Raw genomic sequence first — 27225 nt, forward strand, 5'->3', positions numbered from 1 at the left:
CACTCTCTGCCGCTCCATATCCCAACCCTCAGATCGGCAAGCAGCAGCCTCTTCACTCTCTGCAGACCTGGACAATATCACAAACTGGTCAAACAAGTGGAACACGTCTTTCAATCCTGACAAATCTCACACTCTCACTTTGTCTCTCTGAAAAAACTGTCTGGACAACCCTCCCATCTACTTTCTGAACAATCCTCTTGAAGAAGTTCTGTCACTCAAGCTTTTGGGTCTCACCATCTGCCATGATCTTTCCTGGGACAACCACATTTCCAAGCTGGCCTCCAAAGCCAGTCGCCAACTGGGCATCCTCCATCGTGTGACGTCCTTTTTGGGCACTTCTGAGGTCCTCACCACATACAAAGCTTTCATCTGCAGCTCAATGGAATACTGCTCTCCCCTCTGGGCTGGTGCTCCTGCATCACACCTAGCTCGGCTTCATGCAGTTGAAACCAAAGCATTCAAAATCATTGGAATCTCCCGCGATGAAGCTGATTCTGAGGGCTTTTCTCTCTCTCACTGCAGGCAGGTAGGTGGTCTTTCTGTCTTCCACAGACTCCTCTCCGGCCTAGCTCCCCCTGCTCTGTCTGTGCTCTGTCCCCCAATTATTCCTGCAGGACGCACAAGATCTGCCAGCAACCCTCTTCTGGTGCAACTGCCAAAATCAAGACTCTCTGCTCACCTTCACTCTTTCATTCCTCTCTTCTCCCACCTCTGGAGCAAACTTCATCACTCTCTTAAATCCCTCTCCTCCCTCCAGGTCTTTAAAACAGTTGTTCACCACCATATCTTGTCTTCCCCCATCCAAAACATCCCAAATCTGTCTCTTTCAATCCCCAACTTCTTTCCTGATATTCCTAGTAGTGTTCATTTGCTCCATATCGTGTACTGCTCCCTCCTCCCCAGCCCTTCCCCTTCCACAGATCTACCGACATCCTTGTTCTCTACTGTTGTTGTGCTTGTGTGCTTCCCTCTCCCTCTCCCCTCCTGCTCCCTTCATTGTATGTTTTATGTGTATGTGCATGTTTTAATGTTCAATGTGTTAGCTCTCATACGAGCCTCGATTCTGTATCCAGGAAGTGAAAAAAAAAAAAAAAAAAAAAAAAAAAACTTGCTGCAAGCACCTTTGACAACAATTACAGCCGAGTCTGTTGAAATAGGTCTCGACCAACTTTTCACATCTTGATTGTGCAATATTTGCCCATTCTTCTGTACAAAACTGTTCCATCTCAGTCAAGCTGTGTGGGGAGCATTGATGGACAGCAATCTTCAATCCAGTCATATATTTTCGATTGGATTTAGGTCGGGGCTCTGACTGGGCCCCTCAACGACATTTATCTTTTTGTTCCTAAGCCACTCCAGTATAGCTTTGGTTGTGTGTTTTGGGTCCTTGTCATGCTGAAAGGTGAACTTCCATCTCAATTTCAGCTTTCTTGCAGAGGGCAGCAAGTTTCCCTCTCGGATTTTTCTGTATTTTGCTCCATCCATTTTCCCTTCTATCTGGGCCTATCTGGACAAGCCTAAGTGTCCCAGTCCCTGCAGATGAGAAATGTCCTCATAACGTGATGTTGACACCACCATGCTTCACAGTAGGGATGGTGTTCTTTGGGTGATGTGCTGTGTTGGGTTTGCGCCAAATGTAACATTTTGCATTTAGGCCAAAAAGTTCCATCTTGGTTTCTTCAGACCACAAAACTTTTTGCCACATGGCTACAGAATCTCAAGTGTTTTTTTGCATACCTCAAATGGGACTCAAGGTGGGCTTTTTTGAGTAATAGCTTCTTTCTTGCCACCCTACTGTACAGGCCAGACTTGTAGAGTGCTTGGGATATTGTTGTCACATGCACCCAGTGACTAGTCTTAGCCATAAAGGCCTGTAGCTCTTTCAAAATTGCCATTGGCCTCCTGGTGGCCTCTCTGATTCGTCTCGTTCTTGCTTGGTCATCCAGTTTGGAGGGACGGCCTGATCTTGGCAGGGTCTTCGTGGTGCCATATGCCTTCCACTTCTTGGGCTTGTTGGTGCATGATTGTCTTGCCTGTGCTCCAAAGGATAGTCAATGCCTTTGAAAGATTTTTATACCCATCCCCTGATCTGTGCCTTTCCACAACCTTATCCAGATCTTTTGAAAGCACCTCTTGTTGCTCATGGTTGAGTCTTTGCTGTGAATGCACGACTAAGCAGAGGAAACCCACAGGAACAGCTGATTTTATTCTGAAATAATCAGAATCACTACAATTTAACACAGGCTGCAGCCAATTATCGCGGTGTGTGATTTTGAAGGTGATTGGTTGCACCTGAGCTAACTTACAATTGCTATTACAAGGGGGATGGACACTTATCCACCTAGATTTTCTAGTTTTGTATTTTTAATTAATTTTCTGAATTTTGTAGAATTTGTTTTTCATTTGGAAGTTGTGGGTTACGATGTGTAAATAAAGGTGGAAAAGTCTGATTTAACGCATTTTAATTCAAGGCCATAAGGCAACAAAAGGTGAAAATTTTGAAAGGGGGTGTGGACTTTCTATAGACACTATGTGTTAATAAATGAATGAGCATATTGGAATAGCACCTCATTTCCCTATAATCATGGCATGTTTTTCTGATGACAAAAGTATGGGTAACCTCTGTACAGGTTGTTTAAAATAAAAAATAAAAATTCGTGATATACGGAAGAGTTTCACCCATGTATACGGAGACGGACAAACAAGGGAAATGCAGGGATAATGATGAGGGTAATGGGCGAATGCAGGGGGTGGACCAGATGAATATAGAGGCAAACATAGTTTGTCTTTCACTCACTCACTCTCATTCACTATTTGTTCCTTTACATGCCTTTAGAGCCCCATGACCCTATAGACCCAGTTACACCTGTTAGAACCCAGACTCTTTTTTTACCCTTTAGACCTTCACACCTTTCAATACCCTGAAGTCTCCTTCAAATATTTCCGACCCTTTCGACCTTAAATTACACCCTTTCGACTAAATTCAACATGTTAAGACCCTTTCGACCCATTTAGACCTTTTCAACCTTCAGACATTTGACCTTTACGCATTTACAACTAGACCATTTAGACCTTTCATTTGCAATCAATGACCTTTCATTTACGTGCCACGCGAAATAAGTCCTCGCGAAGGTCTACAATCTCTGATTGCTTTTCTCGTTTAACGATTGCATTGGTTCTGTTTGTATTCCTGTCCTGTGTTCTCTCAAACACATTTTTATTTTAAAAGCACTTGGTCTTGGGGTGCATTTGACTGTTCCTGATCACAATTAGAATAATACATGTCCGTTAAAGGACAGATTGGGTTCAGGTGATAAGCATCCAGAACAAGGCAGCACCTGAAAACACCGCTTGGTTGCTATTAGAGTACATGCCTATGGCACGGATCAATATAATGTAGCGACTGGCTCGATGGTTTCAATAGATACGGTTATGTGGCAGACAGGCCCGGAATCCAACCCTAAACGACAGAATCAGTCGACCGCCACAACCTCTGACACGGTTCATCGGGATTCAAACCAGCCAACCGAACAAACCCAATGGCTGTAACACTACGATATGTATCACGATACACAGCTGATACACAGCTGATTTTATACTTATTACGATACAAGCTTCAAATGTCTAATAAATATCTATCATTGCATTTGCTTATCAATCTGTCATATGTGACTAATAAAATATAGTGTGTACTCTAACTTGCTATCATTTATATTTCACAAATTATTTACAAGCAAAATGACATCACATTTGCTTCTTTTTTTCCTTTTTTTTTTTTGTATACAAGATCAAGGCTCGTGAAAGAGCGAACATTAATCACACAGAAAGACAAACCGACACATAAAACATATAACATCGGGAGCGGTAGAGACAAGATGGGGAGGGGGAAGGACACAAACACAACATTTGAGAGCAGGGACCGAGAGACATGGAGATATCGAGAGATCTGTGGGAGGGAGAGGGCTTTGGGGGGGGAGGCATGGGAAGGGGGGGGGGGGGGGGTGGGAGAGGTATAAAACATATGGACACTGCCAGGACTTCCAGGAAAGAAGTTGGAATTTCAAACAAGGTGGATCTTGATAGAAATGTGAGATTTAAGCACAATTACACTTACATACCTTAGCACTGTAAAGGTGATTAGCATCAGAAGGCTCAAGAGTGGCATCTACAGCCTGCAGGGGTTCAACGTCTTTGTGCATGACATGGAAAGAGCAAGCATTTCCAAGACGGAATGGCCGGCTCAATGGAAACACATCAACCCAGGAAAAGTTGGTATCAAAGAAGTCACTGGGCACGTAAAGATTTTGGTATCGCCTGCGCAGCTTCAACACATCACACCCAGTGCTGGAATAACAAGAAAGCACAACAAATTAACAAGCATGCCTTTTGAAATATGTACTGTAGGTAAACTCTGACATGAGGACAGATGTGCAAATGCGAATATGCTTGTATTCTGAAACACAAAATACCAACAAACTTCAATAAATTGTTGCTTTTTGTAGGACTCACTCTAACCACATTCTACAACTGAAGTTCAAAGTACATCTAAAATAATTCCCACAATCCCGATGCATTTTCATAAAGCATCAGCAATAAACTATGATATTCAGCAAAGAACTACAACTCCACTCCTCCCTACCCCCTCCCCCCCAACCCCTCCAGAAAAACAACAACCCAATAGCATCCTTATGGCTCAGGCATCAATCCAGATTTGTTGCTCACCAGTCTAAAGAGAAATGGGAAAACTCAACAATGTAACGTGGCAGGGCACGCCGTGATCTACGTGGTGAGCGCTCAAGAAGAGGAGACCGTGATCGCTTTCGTGGCAGAGGAGAACGGTCCCTGGACCAGTGTCGATCATGTTCTCTGCTTTGTGTGGAGATGCAAGTAAAATTACATAATCATCCTGACTCGTTAGATCAACACAGCATGTTTCATTTTATTATATAAACATTATACGAATGTTTGGTTGAGGATGTGCGGAGTATCGTTGAGAGAGAGGAAGACAAATGATGAATTGCGAAAGATGATGGGAATAGAGCCTGTGATTGATGCTGTGAAGAGGAACAGGTTGAGATGGTTTGGTCATGTGTTGAGGAAGGATGAAAGTGACTGGTTGAGAAGAGTGATGGAAATGAATGTAGAAGGAAGTAGAAGACGGGGAAGACCGAGAAAGACTTGGCTAAAGATGGTGGAAGAAGAAATGCGGGCAAGGGGGTTAACAAGGAGAGATGCAGAAAATAGGGCAAAATGGAGAAGATTGTCATGGGGACCGCAAGGCTAACCCCCGCTCTAGCAGGGAAAATGGCCTTTTAAAATGCATGTTGTTGTGTTGTTGTATATAAACATTATACATCTTTTTACATTTTTAAAAATTGCTGTTTCAATAATTTGCAATGGAAGCAAAATAGTAGCACCAGCACTTTTTGTTTTCATCTTAAAATGTAGCGATACCAATTACCTCTTCAAATGGTAAGCATGACATATTATTTTAAAATATTCTGCAAGATACAAGCTGTGAGAATATTCCAATTGTGCTTATGCACCCAAATTCTTTAAATAGCATTCTGGACATGCAAGCATTTAATGCTGAGAAGTCTCAAATAGCTGAGAAGCCTCAGAAGCGCTGACTACAACTGGCATGGTATACATTTGAGGGGGAAATGAAAGGGAGGCGGGGAGGGTGGGGGGAGTGGCAAAGAGCAGGGGGAGACATGTCTGGCATATTGGAGTTAAAGGAATTCTGCCGTTCTATGAATTAATGCATTACCAATTTTTACCGAACGGGAAATGTGACCTTTAACCTCTTGGCCCCATAATCTAATCAGTTTATCTTTACATTACTATACATGTACTTCTACCAAGTTTGACGTGGATCCTTAAAGCCGTTTGTAAGTTATCGTGGTAAAGAAAACCTATCCCGAACGCACGGACAGACAACCCAGAAACATAATGCCTCTGGGGACTTTATCAGCGGAGGTATAAAAAGCATGGAAACATGTATTGACAAGAATGACCTCACTGTGGTCACAAGCTGCAACACAAGATATATATTTTTCGCCTCTTCTGTCCACAACTCCCTCACCCTTGCTGATGAAGGTACTATACAATTCATCTCCGAGGATCTTCATGGTTTGGTTCAATATCAATTACGAGTCTGGCGGATAGCTGGGTCTGGTTTCAGGCAACGAGTACACTCACCTTGTATTGGAGTGGCAGGAAGGGTCATGTTATCAACCTCTCTAGGGTATATACGGGTTAGGTGGGTGGTTGTGCTGGTTGGTGGACATGTTATATTTATGGTAAGATGTGCATGATTTAATAGATTTATCATAAAATGGAATGTGTGATGGGAGTTCTAACTATGTGATAATACATTCAATCATCCAGCGAGTAAATTTGGTTAGTGATGTTGCATCGACGGATTGACTGACTGGATGCAACTGAGGTTGTGGATATACTGATGTACTATCTATTAATGTGGATCCATGACAGAGATTGTGGATCCACCGTTTGGAGAGGTCCTGTGCTGAAAGGATCTAAACCTCAAGGAAGAAGGGTGCCCAGCTGATGATCTGTGCAGTCAGGAAACCAGTCAATTGCTTACAGGTTAAGGTTCTTTCTTTCGGTAAGGGTACTATGTTTTGAGGTTTACAAGTTAAATAAAGTTGAATATGGGATAACGTCATTTACAGCAATCCTTTAAACTAGCCGAAACCCGTGGAACATCCACGGAAGGGAGGATGTGGTGTATGGATAGAGTGTACCATTATGGATGGCAATAATGGCATAGGGGAGCGCTCATGGGATCTTCTTCTTCCGTTAAGGTCCAATTTTTCCTCTTTAAGTTAAGTCCAATCAGTCCTCTCTGCTCGAAGTGCTCAGGCCATGCCTTCCCGCTCTCATACTTTTATTTCCGTTCGGTGTAGAAAGAGATTGACATATCGTTCGTCTGTTTTCAGCTCGTTATCTTTAAGCTTCCTTACGTCTCGCCACCTGCTACACCTCTCTGAGTTACGAGGATTTATGCAACGCACCCCGAGTATCGCAACGTCACTCAATTTAACTTTATTAAAATGACGATAAAGACGTTTCCTTATATATCCTAATTTAAAATGTTCACGGGAATAAAAAGACCATTTGGTTCACACCACCCATGTTCACACCACTCGACTGTCCAATCAGCGGACGGCTCGCTTCGCCAGTTCGCCTTCGCCCAGCAGACGCCAATACGATGGCGTCGTAAGATGGCGTCGTATCGGCAGTTAATAGGATGCTTTTGGGCCCCAACGTCGGCTAATTCAGATTTTTCGAGTATGGCTGTACGTCAAAAACAAAGAGCGCTGTTCGTAGATCGTAAATCCATTAGTGCCGTGGGCATCGGTTCACTGGGTGCGGCGTAAAAGGGATAACAAAGTCGAGTCCTTACGCTATTATTATATAGACTAGCCGAAACCCGTGGAAAATCCACGGAAGGGAGGATGTGGTGTATGGATAGAGTGTACCATTATGGATGGCATAGGGCATAGGGGAGCGTTAATGGGATATTCTTCTTCCGTTAAGCTCCAATTCTTTCTCTTTAAGTTAAGTCCAATCAGTCCTCTCTGCTCGAAGTGCTCAGGCCATGCCTTCCCGCTCTCATACTTTTATTTCAGTTCGGTGTAGAAAGAGATTGACATATCGTTCGTCTGTTTTCAGCTCGTTATCTTTAAGCTTCCTTACGTCTCGCCACCTGCTACACCTCTCTGAGTTACGAGGATTTATGCAACGCACCCCAAGTATCGCAACGTCACTCCATTTAACTTTATTAAAATGACGATAAAGACGTGAAACCCGTGGAACATCCATGGAAGGGAGGATGTGGTGTATGGATAGAGTGTACCATTATGGATGGCATAGGGGAGCGCTCATGGGATCTTCTGCTTCCATTAAGCTCAAATTTTTCCTCTTTAAGTTAAGTCCAATCAGTCCTCTCTGCTCGAAGTGCTCAGGCCATGCCTTCCCGCTCTCATACTTTTATTGCCGTTCGGTGTAGAAAGGGATTGTCATATCATTCGTCTGTTTCAGCTCGTTATCTTTAAGCTTCCTTACGTCTCGCCACCTGCTACACCTCTCTGAGTTACGAGGATTTATGCAACGCACCTCGAGTATCGCAACGTCACTCCATTTAACTTTATTAAAATGACGATAAAGACGTTTCGTTATATATCCTAATTTAAAATGTTCAAGGGAATAAAAAGACCATTTGGTTCACACCACCCATGTTCACACCACTCGACTGTCCAATCAGCGGACGGCTCGCTTCGCCTTCGCCCAGCAGACGCCAATACGATGGCGTCGTAAGATGGCGTCGTATCGGCAGTTAATCGGATGCTTTCGGGCCCCAACGTCGGCTAATTCAGATTTTTCGAGTATGGCTGTACGTGATAAACAAAGAGCGCGGTTCGTAGATCGTAAATCCATGAGTGCCGTGGGCATCGGGTCACTGGGTGCGGCGTAAAAGGGATAACAAAGTCGAGTCCTTACGCTATTATTATATAGATTATATTAATGTTTAGAGGTGTGTTGTTTGTGGTGTGTGTGTGTGTGTGTGTGTGTGTGTGTGTGTGTGTGTATGTGTGTGTGTGTGTGTGTGTGTGTGTGTGTGTGTGTGTGTGTGTGTGTGTGTGTGTGTGTGTGTGTGTGTGTGTGTGTCCAGAAGCCAAACAGTTCAATCTTGGTTTCATCAGACCACAGAATCTTGTTTCTCACAGTCTGAGAGTCCTTTAGGTGCTTTTTTGCAAACTCCAAGCGGGCTTTCATGTGTCCTTCACTGAGGAGAGGCTTCCGTCTGGCCACTCTGCCATAAAGCCCAGATCGGTGGAGTGTTGCAGTGATGGTTGTCCTTCTGCAAGTTTCTCCCATCTTCACACAGGATCTCTGGAGCTCAGCCAGAGTGACCATCAGTTTCTTGGTCACCTCTATTACCAAGGCACTTCTCCCCCGATTGCTCAGTTTGGCCGGGCGGCCAGCTCTAGAAAGAGTCCTGGTTGTTCCAAACTTCTTCCATTTAAGAATTATGGAGGCCACTGTGCTCTTGGGAAACTTCAAAGCAGCCGAATTTTTTTTTGTAGGCTTCCTCAGATCTGTGCCTCGACACAATCCTGTCTCTGAGCTCTGCAGGCAGTTCCTTCGACCTCATGGCTTGGTTTTTGCTCTGATATGCATTGTCAGCTATGAGACCTTATATGGACAGGTGTGTGCCTATCCAAATCATGTCCAATCAATTGAATTTACCACAGGTGGACTCAAATCAAGGTGTAGAAACATCTCAAAGATGATCAAGATAAATGGGAAGCACCTGAGCTAAATTTAAAATGCCATAGCAAAGGGTATGAATACTTAAGTCAATGTGATATTTCAGTTTTTTCTTTTTAATAAATTTGCAAAACTTTCTAAAATCCTGTTTTCTCTTTGTCATTATGGGGTATTGAGTGTAGATTGATGAGGGAAAAAAATGAATTTAAACGATTTCAGCATAAGGCTGCGACATAACAAAATGTGAAAAAAGTGAAGCGTTCTGAATGCACTGTGCGCATGCACGCACGCACGCACACACACACACACACACACACACAAAATATTTTTGAAATAATCCCAACATGCTGGCCCAATGGCCTGATGGATAAGGCATCAGACTCCCAAACTGGGATTGTGGGTTCAAATCCCATCTGAGTTGAATTTTTTTTTTCCCCTAACTTTTTCAAGTCTTTTATATCGTCTTGAATAGAGTCTTGTACGATGAACAAATGTATTTTTTTCGTATTTAAAATGTATCTTGTGAAAAATGCCAAGTGCATAGAAAAGGCCCCTTTATATGGTATGTGCCATGTGGCAAAGTATAGAAAAGGAGGGACATTCCATAGCTTGTAGAAAATGCCAAACAATACAAAATAAGGGGCATTCAAAAAAAATCTCGTGTGCATGCTGGACTACCCTTGTGTTCTGAGGAGGAGCCAGGTAATGCTCCAGAAAAGTTCATACAAAGGGGTGCCAATTTCATTCATACAGCTACATGAAGAAGTAAATGCATTTTATTTGCCAGATGTAGGGCGCCCCTTTATATGAACTTTTCTGGAGCATTACCCCCCCCCCCCCCCCCCCCACAAACCGTCACGGAAATATCGATTGCTTATGACGTTAATATCTTGGTAAGGGTTCGGTTCATCATCTTTGCTGTACAGTAGTACAATTCGTAATTGAACAATAAAGAAAAGTGACGACAATCATACCAAACACTGTCCTTATTTTGTACGGATCTCCACGACCAGAGGAGAGAGAGAGAGAGCGAGAGACCACGCCCCCCTTGAGAATGAGCAGCGACTTCGATCACAGACACCGCCCACTTGATATTATTGTCAGCCAATCAGGCGTAAACTACCTGCCTTGTTAGTAGCTTCGGAAGAGATGAATCTGCCCCTATGATAAATCCGGATGAAGATTTAATGAAAAAGATGAAGATGATGATGAAGATGAAGAAGATGATGAAGATGAAGATGAAGATGAATCTCACAACATTCATTGGCGGTGTATCTTTTGTGAAATAGAATAAAACTTTAATTATTAAAGTGACACGCCAAGATAAGGTGTTTGAACTTTATTTTAATCTTCATAGTGAATAGATGATGAACTTAATATGTAACATGAACTGATAAACAAAACAAGAATAACTTTTACTGAAAAAACCCGATATGCATCTGAACTTATATCCAGGTTCAATGTTCCGTTATCATGAACAACATTAAACAAGCATTCTGAGATTGCGCTGCAATACATGTCCCCTACCGGCAGTCTGTCGTCCGGAAAACTGTTGGGGAAATTACCAAAGTTCAAAGTGCCATAACTTTGTCAAAAATGATCGAAAAGTCGTGAAGTTCGAACTTGATCTCTAACTTATCATGAGGAAACCATGTACCAAGTTTGACATCATTAGCATTAAGAGTTTGGAAAAAAAGTCCGGAAAACTGTTCTTTGCGTGACGGACTGACAGACGGACAGACTGACAGACGGAGGGACGGAGTGCAAACCTATAGTCCCCTCCGGTGTACACCGGTAGGGGACTAATTAACAACTTTCACTGATTAAACCCGAAAGTGAAACTTACAAGCCTAATTCAAATGTTCCATTAGCAACATTGTAGATGTGGATTATCCACATCAGTGCGATGGTTGACTTTGCATATTGGCTACGAGATCATCGATTCGGCTTTGAAGCGGCGACAATGCGATTCTCAGGTTGGCGCACAGGGCCACTGTCTCCAGTTTGTTTCGATACTTGGACATCAGACATGTCACCGTTGAGAAACCTGCCTCACACATCCACGTCATCGTGAATGGCATCAGGAACTTTACCGCGAGATGTGCAATCTCTGGGTACTCATGAGACACTGTCAGCCAAAACTTTACTAAAGTGTCCTTCCTGAACAGTGTCTCAAGTGTACCGTCGGACACGATGCCGATCAAGTCCTCTTTCAATCTCTTGGACAAGTTGCAGCACTGCTGAACATCGACTGAATAAGGGTCTCGGATCCACTTATTCTCCACGCGTGGATCAACAGGAAAGTATTCGTCAAATCGTTTGCGCAGGTTCACCAGATGTTCGACGATGACATCCTTAATGTCCACACGTTCCTCAACCCTCTTGCTGAGCAGATCATCCAGGTTTTCGAACATGTCAAATTCATCATTGGCCTGTACTCTTCTCTTCCATAGATCCAGCTTTGACTTGAACGCCGCTATCTTGTCATACATTACGAACACGGATTTTGCCTGCTTGTTCGTTTTGCCCTGGAACGATATGTTCAGATTGTTCAACAAGTTGAAGATGTCGGCCATGTATGCCAATGTTGCGATGAATTTGTTGTTTTTGTAGTAGACTGCCAGGTAGGACCTAGCCACTTCCAAGAATGTGAGGACCTGGTCGCGAAGTTCATACAATCTTGCCAAAGCATCTCCTCTGGAGAGCCAGCGAACAGCTGCAAAATACAGCGCCGTGGTGTGTTCTGCATCTTGCTCCTTACACAGCTCTGCAAACAACCTCGAATTTAGGGCGCTCTTCCTGAGATGGTTGATTGTTTTCACTGCAATGTCCATCACTTCGGCAAGTCCAGGTGACATCTCTTTCGCCGCTAATGCCTCGCAGTTTAGGAAGCAGTGGGTCCAGCTTGCCTCTGGTGCCACATCTTGGATGAGCTTAATGACACCGCTGCGCCGACCTGTCATCGATGCCGCACCATCGGTACAAACGCCAACACAGTCTTCCCATCTGAGGCTATGCAATGCGATGTGTTTGTTGATGACTGCGAATATTTCTGCGACCGTGGTCCTGGTCTGTAGCTCGTCACATGCCAGAAGATCCTCCATAAAATCATCGCCATGCCGATAACGAACAAAGATGAGGATCAACGCCTTCTGTGCGATGTCCATCGACTCGTCCAACTGGATGGCAAACTTGTTGGCCTCTCGGTTTGCGTACAGCTGGTGCTCGATGTCTTCGCCCATGTCTATTATCAGTTGGTGAATCATGTCGGCAGAAAGCGGATGGTGCTTATCTTGGAAGCCACCGTCTCTCCAAGCACTTCTCTGCACATCGCCTTGGCACATGGCAGGATGAGTTGCTCTGCAATACAAGATAAATAAAATAACACATGAACCTATATTTCACTTTATGATTAATCTTGATTTTGTTCCAAGGCAGCGGTTCGTAACCTGGGGGTCGTTTGGGGTTTTCCGGGGGGCATGAAGGGGTCATAAATAACACATCAATTTGTTGAGCCCATTTTTAGGAACCTAACAAAGGTACATACCACACACAGTATTTTGTTCGCGTATGCGCATATGTCACGATCCCCAGTTTAAGAACTGCTGTTCCAAGGATTATAAAAATTCAATATGTACGATGTGATTGCCGTACGTACTTTTAAAAAAGAGGCAAAGTTTAAGAATGGCTGTATTGCAACAAACAATAAAACTTACGAAGTTGTGATATACCAACGTATACATGGCACGAGTAATAGTAAGCAAGAACCCGACACATCAATATTCTAAAAAAGAAATGAAAAACTAAATTTAACTATACTTGCAGCGCCATGTATTACTTTATGAACCTAGAAACCGCCAATGCAGTGAAACACTTTTACGAAAAAAAATAATAATAAATAAATTAATAACTTACCCGCAATCGTGTACGGTTTCTTTTCTTTGGCTATCTTCTCCACCACCAGGTAGCTGGCTTTGGTCGGTCCCTTCGACGGCAAAAACAGCCGAACTCGTTACTGACTTGCTGTTGTTCATCTCGCGTTCTTTCCGGAGAAAAAATTCCCACGACTTGTTGACATGATCTCCGTGTTTCTTCTCGAGGTGCCGTTTCAGCTTTTGGGGCCTTAGGGACTCGTTGGCCAACACGTCAAGGCATATCACACACTGTGGTCGATGAACATTGTGCTTATCGATATTCAAGGTGAACCCATAGTTCAGGAACACAGGCTGATACTTTCTAGCCATGGCGAGTACCTTACGCTCACAGCTCAATCTTTCGAATGAAAAGCAATGGACATTCGCGTGTCGGAAACTAAACGTATGATCTGACTGACCGGATGCATGCGCGGTACATCATGGTACATCGGTACAGCACGATAGAAGAGTCCACACTATAAAGTTTGTGTCGGCGTTCGTTTGATCTCTGTTCTGTTCAGTCGGGAGAAGTAAATCGTCGATCAAGTTTTTTTCCCACGATTTCTAAAACGATCGTGTGACCCATTGAAAATCCTTCGCGACCCAAACATTGGGTCGCGACCGATAGGTTGCGGAACATCATTCTAGAGCATTACTTGGTTCCTCCTCAGAACACAAGGGTAGTCCAGCATAGCATGCACACGAGATTTTTTTTTTTTTTTTTTTTTTTTTGTATACAAGATCAAGGCTTGTGAAAGAGCGAACATTAATCACACAGAAAGACAAACCGACACATAAAACATATAACATCGGGAGCGGTAGACAAGATTGGGAGGGGGAAGGACACAAACACAACATTTGAGAGCAGGGACCGAGAGACATGGAGACATCGAGAGATCTGTGGGAGGGAGAGGGCTTTGGGGGGGGAGGCATGGGAAGGGGGGGTGGGAGAGGTATAAAACATATGGACACTGCCAGGACTTCCAGGAAAGAAGTTGGAATTTCAAACAAGGTGGATCTTGATAGAAATGTGAGATTTAAGAGAGATCCCTTCTTTTCTGTTGTTCGACATTTGCGACAAGCTATGGAATGTCCGTTCTTTTCTATACTTTGCCACATGGCACATACCCTTATATAAAGGGGCTTTTTCAATGCCCCTGGCATTTTACCCAATAATGCATTTAGTTTCCTGCTCCATACAAGTTAGGAAACTACTGTTAAATATCATGAATCTCATGAAATTAACAACTTTGCTTTTTTACCTAAATTCTCTCATTCATCCCCGATTGCTATCAATCACAAGGCAGTTCATATAAACCAAAGATTAGCAACAAAATTTCCTTTTTATTTTTCTTCCCACCTGCGTTGTTCAGCACGTCTAGAAAATGCAGTTTCAGTGCGTTCTGGCCTGCTGGCCAAACGCAGAGGTGGCTCAGGGCGACGGATGGCTGGGCACGCTGTTGCAAGTAAGGGCAGTGGTCGATTGGGCCCTGGGATAATTCCCACTGCAAGGAACAGAGCATAAAAAGAAAATGCAGTTTGGATATTTTCTAACATATGACTGTTCCATAATATAGTGCTGTAGCATGCAGTCAAATAGGTGCTGCATGCCATTCAAGCAAGTAAAAACATCAACAGTCAACGAGACAGTTAAAATGAGAAGAGAGGATGACAAAATTAGTCACACAGGGAAACTGTTGTCTCAAAGGAGGAAATCGTTTCTGAGAACACCTCACCTCGAGCACCATGCGTCTTTTTGCCCTCCTGATTGCTGAGAATTTCTTGCACTGCGTAAAGTGAATAAATCACAACCAAACACACCACATTATATAAAAGCGGCAACCGGATGGTGCAAAGGAGTACAGTCATACCTTGCTGCAAGAGCTGCTGGGCGGCTTGCGGCTGCTGGGCAAAAAGTGTGGTAGCCAGCAAGGCCCCCGACTGCAACGCCTGGTTTTGGAGTGCCTGGCTTTGCAGAGCTGGTGCCTGAAGAGGCTGGGTTGGTAGGCTCTGTGTCTGTAATGGCTGAGAGGCTTGCAAGCTTGTAGCCTGAAGTGCTGCAGTCTGTAGGCTGGTACTCGGTTGAAATGTTGGAGGTTGAAAAGGCTGGGCTTGCAAGGTTTGGCCTTGCAAAGCAGGTTGTGCAAATCCTGCTTGGGACTGCAGGGTTGAGACCATGGCCTGCTGCTGGGGTTGCAGGGTCTGCCCCGACAGGCCGTATTGAGAAGGTTGTGGCTGGTGCTGCTGGTGTAAAATTCCTCCCCCTGTTGACTGTGAGGGTTTCATTTGTCCTTGGTTCTGCAAGTAAAAGATAAATAGAGAGGGATAGAGAGGGAGAGAGAGGGATAAAAAAAATAGAATGAACAAAAAAAGAGAAAGGAAGGAGCAGCAGGATAGGGCATGGCTGATAGAAAACAACAAAATGAGCAGAACTGAAAGAATACTTACTGGAGTAGGCAATGTCTGCACACGCTGAGCATTCCACTTGAATGGCATGTTGGCATTATATGTAGCCTCAACGAGAACCCTGTCTCCCACCGTTGGAGTTTTCCCCTTCACGGCACTGCAAACACAAAACAAGCTTTAGCATGCCAAACATGCCAAAAGTACATGCAGTCCCCCAAAAACCCGATGCAACTAGAACAATCAGTTAACAAGCGAACCTGAGCTGGAAAAATACGTCCTCATCAACAAAACCAAAGTTATCATGCAACTTGGTGACAACGCCTGTGAATACTCGTTGCTTCTGTGGTGGTGGCTGAGCCTGGAGTTGCACTTGCTGCTGTTGCTGCTGGTGGGCCTGCAACTGAGCTTGGAGTTGAGTAACCCGTGGTGCTGGATAAGAAATGGTCATCTGACTCGCCTGTTGTGGCGAGCTCAGGCTGCTTGGAATAGCCACACTTGCCTGTAGCAAAGAGGAGAATCAAAGCAACTCATTTTGGATAGCAATACAAAAGACAGGCTACTGCAATTATGACTACTCACAATAATGAGTCAATTAAAACCATGTTCAGGTCCCCGAAACAGAACAGCACAAAACAATTGCAATTACGGTAACCATGAAAAATGTAATTATTAAACACTACAAACGTAATACGAAAAACAACAACAACAACATGCATTTTAAAGGCCATTTTCTCTACTAGAGCGGGGGTTAGCCAACGTAATACTATATAATAAAATAATATACCTGCTGAACTCCATATATGCTTGTCTGCGTAGGTTGGAACTGTAACAAATTATAAGGAGTTAGATAAACAAATAAAACAAAACCAAAAAGCATAATTCTAAAGAAAAACAAAGTGACATTTAAATTAGCATAACACATGATCAAGGATATTATCATTTGGTAAATAATCATCATTAATGTCTGTGCCCCTTCATAAGGGTAGGTTTTAAAAGCTTTTGAGTGGTGCTTTAGCAAGGATTTGACTGCAGTTTTAATGGGCAATTTTTGAACATGACTGAGTCTATTATGAACAAAACACATAAAAATAAACTCCGAGGACCCAAAAGACACCAAGGATCCAGAAGACTAAAAAGACGCAAAAGACCCAGAGTACCAAAAAGACGCAAAAGACCCAGAGTACCCAAAAGCCCCAGAGGACCCAAAATAACAGCAATTTGAGGCTTGTCTTTGGCACGCTCAGAATGCTGTACACATTGAATGAACTGTTCCAACCCGTCATTTTGACAGGATTTTAAGCCCACGTTGGACTTACTCATCCACAGATCTTAGTGGATGAGTTAGGTAGGTGACAAGAACAAGCCGATTAGATTTTGGAGGTCCACATCCAGATCTGGCCTTTCAGTGGGATACAAAACGTAAACCATTTAGCCTGGCGGAGGAATGCGCTCTACCGAGTGATTTTCTAGTTTTTCAAGTGATTTGGCAATCTCATCTATATTTCTACGATTTTTCACAATAATCTATCTATAATTCCAGTAATCTCTGTACGTTTGTACGTCTGTACGTTTGTTTGTCTGTGACCGCTGTTTCTCGACAACCACGGGTCCGATATACTTTTAACTTGCCAGGTATATTGCTGGGGACCCGAGGATGTGCCTTTTCAAGGTTTCATATTAATCGGACAATTACTTACCGAGCTATGTCCAAAAAACGATTCAACCAATCAGAGAGCAGCGAACGATCGCGTGTGCCGAACGTGGAGGACACACTCTGCCTCGGATGGCACATTTGAGAGCGTATTCATTTATTTCACGTTTGCAAACTATGTTGGCGTTAAACTATGTTTTAAAACTAATAAAACCGAATTTGCGATTCATTCGCTTTCCTGCGCGTTTGTGCACGCGATGGCGATTTCTTTACCAAACTCCGGAAGCCGTTCGCTTTGGACCAAACCATTGCATGTAAATAGAGGGGGGGGGGATTGTCACCGTACTCGCAAGCCGTTCGCTTTGGACCAAACCATTTCATGTAAATAGAGGGGGGGGATATAATTTTAGATATAGATATAGTACGGGCAATGCCCTAGTAATAATAAATTCTCCAAAGGTGCACACATGCGCTAGAGTTGGCCACCCATAATTGAATCACAAAATTTTGCGACTGGACTCAAACTTGACTTAATTGACTTTAGACTCGACTTGAGACTTTGTGTCTGGGACTTGCAACTTGAGCATAAAGTCTTGTTCCCAACGTAAGGAAAATAATCGTTAAACAAACATTAAATTAAAACAAGGTTTAAAATAAATGGTAAATGATTTTCAGTCATGGGCATGTGCAGTTCGGTGGATGACTCATGGATGACTCATGGATGACTTATAACGTATTCCCGGCAGCCATGTCCCATACTGTTGTACACCGTTCCTTTCCTATGCCATTCCCAGGCGTTGCATGACGTCATTGCCGGGCACCGAAGGGGGCCCGGCAATGACACGCGCTGAAACGGAGTACAGCAATACCCCGTTTTACGCCATTTCGACCTACGTCAAATCCGACTTTACGCCACTCTTCTAGAGTAAATTTCAGTTCAGCGAACGTCATTATGTGCGACTTTACGTCACTCCTCCATCATAATAGGACGACGTGAAAAAAATTAATTTTTCCTTAAAAATATATTTAAAATAAATAAAATAGTATATAAAAATTAACAATAAAAGAAGCTAAAAAACAATTTAAAATACAATAAAAAGCACATTAAAAATATTTTTTAAATGTACGTGCAGGATACGTACGCGTAGCTGCTGGTTCTCATTCAAAACAAAGGTGACGCCATATGCATTTTGTCCTGTGCTGCGGTCGCGTGCTTGCTTTGCCTTTCGCTGTTATTTTTGTGATTATTCCTTTACTGTGTCTGTGTTAGCCATGGGTCCTAAGAAGGATAGTGCTAGTGTTTCCAAGCGTAATGTGGTTTTCCAAGCGGAAGACAAGTTAAATCTGATTAAAAGGTATGAAAAAGGTGAAAAAGTGTCGGTGATAGCGCATGCCTTAGGGCTGCCACGGTCGACGGTATCGACCATCATTCATGATAGGGAACGTATTCTCGCATACGTCACTGAATTACTCTAGTTTTACGGTGTTTATCTTCATTTTAAGGCATTTTTAAGGCATTACACCCGGTTTATGTCAAAAACCGAGTTACGTCACTGCTTATGGAACCAATTAGTGACGTAGGCCGGGGTATTGCTGTACTCAGTTTTTGCTCCGGTTGTTTGTTTGTTTGTTTGCTTGCTTGCTTGTCCAGGCAATATCTCAGCCATCCTTTGAGCTAGGAAGCTGAAATTTCGGCACAATAGTGAGCAAGTGCTTTGGCAAAAACGATATTTTTGGTTTTTTTGATTAAGCAATTAATTGAGTCGTTATTTAATTATCGATTAATTAAGTACTAATTTATTTCCTCCACCATTATTGGTCCACCAAGTTTCGTCCAAATCCGTCCACAACTTTGGAGATATCCTGCTATGTATTGTTTTGGCCCTATCTCCCAATGGTGAAGAATCACTTAAAAATTCTAGTAGCCGGATCCGAATCCGGATCTTCACCAAAATCTACTCATTTCGTCCTTGTGACATACGCTACACCTCTACCAAATTTCATCCGAATCCTTCCACAACTTTTTGAGATATTTTGTACACAAACAAACAAAAAGCCAAACAGACAGGGGTGAAAACATAACCTCCATCCACCTTTGGTGGTGGAGGTAAAAATTAGGAGGAATCCCGACATCAGTGAGGTACGTTTTACTTACAGAACTGAGCGAAGATCTACTGTAATCTATATACCCCACAAGGGTTGGGGGTGTGCTCATTTACCAAGCTGCTAGCTAGCGCTTGCCAAGCCAGCCGTTCCTTCAAGATTTTGAATGGAGTGCTTACTCAAATGCTTAAACCACTCAGCGATCTCTCCACAGGAAACTTGGTAAATGAACACACCCAATGTTCTTGAGACCGACCATAGATCAACTGTAATCTATATACCCCAAAGAGGAATGACCCTTACTGCAGCTCCCGTAGTGAGCGGGTGTACTCGTAAATTAAAATGTCGGTCAGTGGAGTTAGCCGTCGTAATGATATCATAAACGTAATGACGTAACGGACACAAAACTGCCGCTACTTTAATATGTAGAAGATTATATATTTTAACTTTCAGTAAGTTTGCAGTCACCACGAAGGGATTAGTGTTACGATTCGATTTACGATAATATTAACGTTAAGTTATCATTATTTCAAAAATGATATTACCATTAAAAAACGGACGCTAATTCCTTACTTTTATTCTACGTTAATACTGCGGTTATTAATATTAGTGCCGAACACCGCTCATCATAGATTAATGAACCATACACCGCTTCAATCCATTAACATTGTATTCATGACATTAGGATTAAAGTGTTATGGTTATATTTACTATATTATTATTATTATTATTATTATTATGAAAACGATACGACTGAAACGATACACTACTGTATTAAGAAATCTGGGCTTAATTTGTCCGAAGCGGACGAAGATTAGGCAAGTGGCCTAAAGCCTATAAGGACTGTATTGATGGAAGAGCCGTAACGCCGATGCTTTCAATATTTGATGGTCATTTTAACGATCGGTTTGTTTGTGTTACACACTGAATGGAAAACGTAAAGGTAGAGCATGGTGATTGTGATATATGAGAGGTTTGACGATATCTTTTGCCTGAACGGCATATAAATCAAAATGGCAGTGTGCGGAGCCAGCCGCTGCACCGCCGTAATGACGCTGCACCGCCGTAATGACGTCAGACGTAATCACATCACCCAGTCATGTGACCAGATCCTCAACTCTGATTGGTATACGTTGAGGGGACATACATACATAGATATGGATGGACAAACACTGTTCTAGATGGCTTTGCCCGATGAGCTACACCGTAAAAATTACACAGGAGTTGTAGCTATGGTGAAAATTTACTGTCACTCAGACCAACGGTTGCAGAGAAAAGCATACATATTCTGTGCAGACAAACAGACAGATAGACAAACAAATGGACCGAAACGCAATACCCTCTCCTCTGGCGAGAGTAACAGGAGTAAAGACAATAGCATGCCGTTGCAAATTCCCACACTTCTCAGTTCCCACCTAAAGCAAAGTTGAAAGATGGCAAAACGTTCCATCTGGAATGATCCAACATCACATTTTGAGCTAAAAAAAAAAACTCTTCTGTTTTGACATCCATCTCCAGAGACCTTGATGTTCTTGTGTCCAAGTTTAAGGCCCATGGCACTGTAGCCAACCTCCATGGACGTGGCCGCAAGAGAAAACTTCATTGAAGATTGCAGCGAATGATTGTTTGAATGAAGGAGAAAGCACCTCGATCAACTGTCAAACAGATTCAAGCTGACCTTCAGACACAAGGTACGACAGTTTTAACTCGCACCATCCGTCGCCAACTCAATGAAATGGGGTTCTATGGTAGGAGACCCAGGAGGACCCCACTGCTGAGAAAGCCTGACTGGAGTTTGCCAAAACACACTTGAACAAGCCAAAATCCTTCTGTGAGAATGTCCTGTAGACAGATGAGACCAAATTAGAGCTTTTTGGTAAAGCACATTATCTCCATGTTTACAGAAAAAAAAATTGAAGCCTTCAAAGAAAAGAACACCTTCCCTACAGTCAAACATGGAAGAGGTTCAGTGATGTTTTGGGGTTGCTGTGCTTCCTCTGGCACTGGGTGCCTTGAATGTGGGCATGGCATCATTAAAACAGGAGAAACCAAGGCATTTTTGAGAGCAATGTTCAACCCAGTGTCAGAAAGCTGCATCTTCATCGAAGGTCCTGCAGCAGGACAATGACCCTAAACACTTCAAAAAGCACCCTGGAATGGTTAAAGACAAAACACTGGACTGTTATGAAGTGGCCAGCAATGAATCCAGATCTAAATCCCATTGAACACCTGTGGGAGATCTGAAAACAGCATTAGGGAGAAGGCACTCTTCAAATCTGGGAGAACTGGAGCACTTTGCACCATAAGAGTGGGCCAAACTGCAAGTAGAGAGGTGTAGGAAGCTCATTCATGGCTATAGGAAGCACTTGACTGCAGTTATTTTGTCCAAAGGCTGTGCTACCAAATATTAAGTCTCGGGTGTCAATAATTGTGTCAATGCCATTTCTTTTTATTTTCTGATTTTAAAGGAAATACGGTATTTTTATTTTTTTCTGAATTAAAGAAAAATTTCTGTATTAAGTTCTGAATTAAAAACAAAGGTTCTGTAATATTAACAGTGAAATAAAGAATTGTGGAGACAAAATACTTTTGTCAATTTTAACTTATTTTTCGAGAAAATTGTGAGTTATTTGAAAAAAAAGTGCAAGGGAGCTAATATTTTTGGCCACAACTATTTTGTTATCTTACTATAATTCACCAAATGTCAGTCTGTCCGTCCGTCTGTCTGTCTGTCTGTCTGTTCCCAGGTACCACAAGAACGGCTGAAACGATCGCAACGATATTTTGGGTGGGTAATCCTAGGACCCCCTGTTGTAAAATAGGCTATATTGTTTTTCCAATTTTTTTCCAATTTTCCAATTTTTCCAAATACAATGGAATAATATGTACCGATATCAACAGTGATGTGGCTTTTATTGAAATTCTACAAATACTGTTTAGATTTTGATCAGAATAATGAACTGCCGTGAATGCGGAAGTGGACAGATGACGGCAATGCGCGGGTTTGATAATATTCCAATACAACCGTCATTCAATCGTAATGTTAAATCGTTAAACGTTAATCGTTAATCGTGTTGAACATTTTGTTAAAGTATCAATTGATGATTGGAATTGAGTGAATACAATTACGATTTTGAATTCGTAATTGTATTCACCCAACCGTATGGAACTTCACATCAGGATTTAAATATTTGTTTATGTCACGAATGTTGTTAAAAGTTTATTTTTTATATTAATGCAATTTAATTTGTGATTGGAGTTATGCTGTTTGGAACGAAAAAAGAGATATCGAGTTCAAGTGAATGACGAAATGCCGTGACGGTTTCACGTTCCAAGCGTGATATTCGCGGATCGCCATTGACTGGGTATAGAACAAACGTACCCGTTTGTTTGTGAACGTGTACGTTTTTCATGGAAGTCCTTCACGAACTTGCTGTCCATGTCTGACGTGCGACTGAAGGTGCTACATGAATGTGGAATTTATTGGTTTCATGCTTTAGCATTCGCCGTTTCTGCATTGTCTGTTTGCTTCTGGCCTCCCACCCGTGCGCAGCTCGGGTACCTCACTAGTATTTGAAATATGTCAGTTGACTTGGATTATTTCACCTTCATCAATGATTGTAAATTCTCTCACGACTCGTCTTTTTGAAAGGAAAACATGACAAATGTATCTGAAAAATGCAATAATTGATGTTATGCATTTCATTTTAACAAATATACAAACAAATTATTCAAAACCTCCCTACTCATTCCTTCCTTGCATGCATGCATGCACTGTCTGATGGCCAATCACCAGGCCGGCTTATAGGCTGCACATGCCCGATTTCAAGTAATTAATGATGACGATCAAAATTCAGTGATCTCATTCGGATGAAAAAAATAATTGAGAATTCAAAAAGTGCTGTTTGCCTAAAACGTGGCATAAAAATATCTGATGGCTCTTTAATTAGATAGAATTTCATTTGTCACCTGAAAACTCATCATTGAAAAAAATGTGTCACCTTGTTAAAAAGTAAAGGTCCAACTACATACCTAGCCTACGCTCAAAAGTGTGAAAGGGGCAAGTAAGCCAATGATCAGATCCAGTTTAAAGAACAGGTATAATAATAAATAAATAAATAAATAATAAAAAACTTTTGTCCAAATCTGTGATAAATTTAGTATCAAATTGTATAAAGTATGAAGAGTTCAGAAATGATCTTTTCACACATTTTTGCATAGGATAAGTGGTAGAATTGATTTTTTTTTAAATCAGGAATTTTGAAACTTGAGACTAGCTCTCATAGACTTTCAACTTGACCCTAGAGACTTAAGACCTGCTTGAGACTTGGCTGCACTCTCCAGAGATTGTTAGACGAAATTTTATTCAGTATTTAGTGCCAGCAATCGAGATGGAGATTCACAGAGATGCTCGTCCGAAACAGCTGCGATTGACGGGAGTGGAGCATCCATCACTGTGCTAGCACTCGCGTACAAATGGTATTCCTTGTGCATCAAATTGTTGGGTATTTGTACGGCGTAGCCCGTAGGGCGTCAGGAAGGGCATTCGGCCATAAAAACACTGCCTCAAACAGGGAACCATAATTGTCATGGGGCCCGCTCTAGCCAGGACAAAAATGGCCTTAAAACGATCATTCATTCATTCATTCAGTACATCTGTGAATCTATAAGTGACATGCAATTCCCTTCTTTGGAAACAATACCAATGAGGTGGCACCGGCACTTTTCAATGCAAATTCACTGTGACTTCCAATGTTCAAGACAAAGGAGAATAGTTGCTCCTTTTCGGAAAAACCACACCAAACAACTTGAGAACTGGATTTATAATCAACTTACTTGGTGCAAAGCAGCTTGCTGCTGCTGTTGATGTTGCAGGGCAGCCTGTTGCTGCTGTTGTTGTTGCTGTTGCAAAGCCGCTTGCTGTTGCTGCAACTGAGTCAGTGGGTAGGCTGCTGCGGCCTGGTTACCAATGCTGGCCAGGGTGGGAGGTTGCCCGTACAATGTCGGGGCATTGCCCAGCAAAGACTGCTGAGTAGGTTGTACTGTCAGAGCTGGGTGCAATTACACAATTCAGTTTACAGCAGTTACAGCAGTTACAATTACACAACACACACAAACCTGGCCCTGGCATGTCTCAAAAACATAGTATAGTTTTAAGAAATGAAGGCAAAAAAAGAAGTAATGTAATTAAAATATTAAGGCGAGTAACACAAACAATTGGTTATTTTGCTCACTGATCTTTCTTAAGTCACATGCCTCGAAAATTGCAGTCTTGCCATGTTTCACCATATTCCACAGCAAATGTAATGAATTTTGTAAGGTGTGGATGATCAATGTCATGCATGACCATTGACCAGTCATTAACAATACAGATGAATAAATTGATTTTAAAAAAATAAACACTAGAGCTAGTGCTGTAAATTAGCTGAAAGGTCCTTTCAAGTATTATTTGCCACTATTTGTGGTGCATGTAAGGTTTGTCATATATAAATTGGTCCAAGATGCCAGAACACCACACAAAAAACCTAAAAACACAAACGCACATTCCCAATTATCTTACAATACAATGCCACTCCCTTGACAATACACAACAGTCAAACCTACAAGACGTTTGTGTGCTGTTCAATAACAGAAAATGGTTCAAATAAAAAGTGCAAAAATTTCAGAACAAATATCAAGAGGATTTGTCAGTCAGGTTTTTTTCATTTGCAATTTCACTTTGGGAAAGGGATCAAATAACGCTTTCTAATTATCATAATCTGTTACAATAAATAGGGGGTCACTACTGCCATTGATTTGCCATAGTAAAAGTTACAGTTGAAACAAAAATGTGTCATCAACATCACACAAAAGTCTACTGCAAACAGTTTCTGTTGCTTAGCTCCTCCAACAGCTTCGTTATCATTTAGTTATTCCACACAATGTTCAATGTTCACATGAGCCTGGTGTTGGCTTAGCGGTTCGGGTGCCGGCTTGGGATCCTAGGATCCTGGGTTCGAATCCCCGGCGATCGCTGAATTAACGCCAGGGTGGTTGACTCAGCCTGTCATCCTTCCGAGGTCGGCAAATAGAGTACCAGCTTGCTGGGATGAATGATCCCGGTGTGTACCCCGGTTTAGAATAGGTGCACCGTATCCCTGCGCATCGTAAGAGGTGACTATGGGTCGGCGTCAGGAAGGGCATCCGGCCATAAAAACATTGCCTCAAACAGGGAACCATGATTGTCATGGGGCCCGCAAGGCTAAACCCCGCTCTAGCGGGGAAAATGGCCTTAAAAAGATCATTCATTCATTCACACAATGTTCACATGACTATCAGAGAAGGGGAGGGGGGTTGGAAAAGCTATATTTTGCCCATCTTTTAGTTTGTGCCATTGAGCAAACTGAACAGCAAGGGTCGCATAAAAGATAGAATAATAACAAAAGCACTTGGTATAGCGCACAGTGAAAACAGCGTGGTCTAGTACAGTATGAAATGCACACGCACACACAAGTTTAATCCCTACTTGTTTGAGGAACAGCAGTGGAAAACTGCGGCCAATGTGAATTCTTCTGACCTCCAAACTGAGCCATTTCTGAAAGAAAACGAAAAGGATATGGTTAAAAAAAAGAACAACATTTTTCGAAGCTTTTGCTGGAGTGTTGATTGTGTTCAAATTCTCAAATACCCAAACACAGGTACAGTTCACACTCAAAACAGAGCATCATTGTTTATGCTACATTATTTCCCCAATTCAAAATGGGGAAATGGAAACTAGATTAAATGGAAACTTAAAGACCTGGCATAACTCCGTTATTTAGTTTCTGGCACCATGCAAACAACTCCATTTTTCCGGCACCATGCTAATGTTGTTCTTCCGTATGCACCTTGTGGCTGCTGGTTGCATCATTTCTGCAAGCACGACTGTAATGCTGATGCAGTGCCCCTGTTACAAGTAGGCTGGTACTCATTTGGCTGACCTCGGAAGGATGACAGGCTCAGTCAACCCACCTGGTGTTATTTCAATGGCATGACAGAGGCTTGAACTCAACACCCCAATATCTCAAGCCAGCCACCTTAGCATTTAAGAAACACCAGGCTACTATGCTGACAAGTTTCCAGAACCATGCTGACAACTACATCTTTCCTGCACCAGGCCAACAAGTTTCTGGCACCGCGCTACGTCCCCCATTTCTCCGGCACCACACCATCAAGTTTGCAGCACCATACTAACAACTCCATGTTTTCAGCACCATGCCAATAAGTTTTCGGCGCCATGCTAATAAGCTTCTTGCAACATGCTAATAAGCTTCTTGCAACATGCTCATAAGCTTCCGGCACCATGCTCATAAGTTTTCAGCACCATGCTAATAAGTTTTCAGCACCATGCTAACAACTCAATTTTTCTCACACCATGCCAACAAGTTTCCGGGACCATGCTAATAAGGATCTGGCACCATGCAACCGTTTTACGAATCCCTTTTGATTTGCATGCAGCTTTGATTCATCTGAAGGTGGTGATGAGCATTAATGTGCACGGATTAAATGTTACTGTGGGCTCCCTGACATTGGATGACTCTGCAGTGTAACTCAAGGGCATCATTTATCATCTTATAGGGCACCAATCTCCTGAAGCTACCTGCAATGTTGCCAGCTACCACCAATAGAAGATGCCTGGCCCTGTCAGACAAAGGGTTTCTGCTGATTAATCGCCAATCAACATCTTTATGGGACTTCGTAACAATACTCCCGCTCAGATAGAAATGAGGTGCTAGACCCCTTCAGATAGCTATCTAGAGTGGAGGCTACAGCTGTGGAAAAGCATAAAGCTATTTACAAAATGTAGATAACAATTAATGACCCCAGTAGATCGTG

At 42.5% G+C, this 27225-nt stretch overlaps 2 protein-coding genes across 13 annotated transcripts in view; both read right to left on the reverse strand.

The window, feature by feature from the left end:
- The window catches only part of GNB1L (G protein subunit beta 1 like), a 567228-nt gene that overhangs the window by 465453 nt on the left and 74550 nt on the right, over positions 1 to 27225 (reverse strand). The gene's annotated exons all lie outside the window — the stretch shown is intronic.
- Positions 1 to 27225, reverse strand: part of CCAR1 (cell division cycle and apoptosis regulator 1) — a 117706-nt gene that overhangs the window by 58996 nt on the left and 31485 nt on the right. For 3 of the 12 annotated variants that reach the window (XM_068113571.2, XM_068113573.2, XM_068113572.2), the window contains exons 2-11: positions 25877 to 25945; positions 24208 to 24422; positions 16402 to 16440; positions 15875 to 16116; positions 15660 to 15774; positions 15083 to 15509; positions 14948 to 14998; positions 14572 to 14716; positions 4723 to 4869; positions 4119 to 4344 (exon numbers count right to left, since the gene is read on the reverse strand). In XM_068113571.2, coding sequence (XP_067969672.1) covers positions 4119 to 4344; positions 4723 to 4869; positions 14572 to 14716; positions 14948 to 14998; positions 15083 to 15509; positions 15660 to 15774; positions 15875 to 16116; positions 16402 to 16440; positions 24208 to 24422; positions 25877 to 25943 — 1674 coding nt within the window. In that variant the 5' untranslated portion in view covers positions 25944 to 25945. The remainder of the gene's footprint in view (positions 1 to 4118; positions 4345 to 4722; positions 4870 to 14571; positions 14717 to 14947; positions 14999 to 15082; positions 15510 to 15659; positions 15775 to 15874; positions 16117 to 16401; positions 16441 to 24207; positions 24423 to 25876; positions 25946 to 27225) is intronic. The other 9 variants (XM_068113574.2, XM_078776492.1, XM_078776494.1 and 6 more) reach the window with 7 other exon arrangements.

The sequence above is a fragment of the Myxine glutinosa genome, chromosome 4 (assembly GCF_964187855.1).
Source record: "Myxine glutinosa chromosome 4, kmMyxGlut1.1, whole genome shotgun sequence".
Taxonomy (NCBI): domain Eukaryota; kingdom Metazoa; phylum Chordata; class Myxini; order Myxiniformes; family Myxinidae; genus Myxine; species Myxine glutinosa.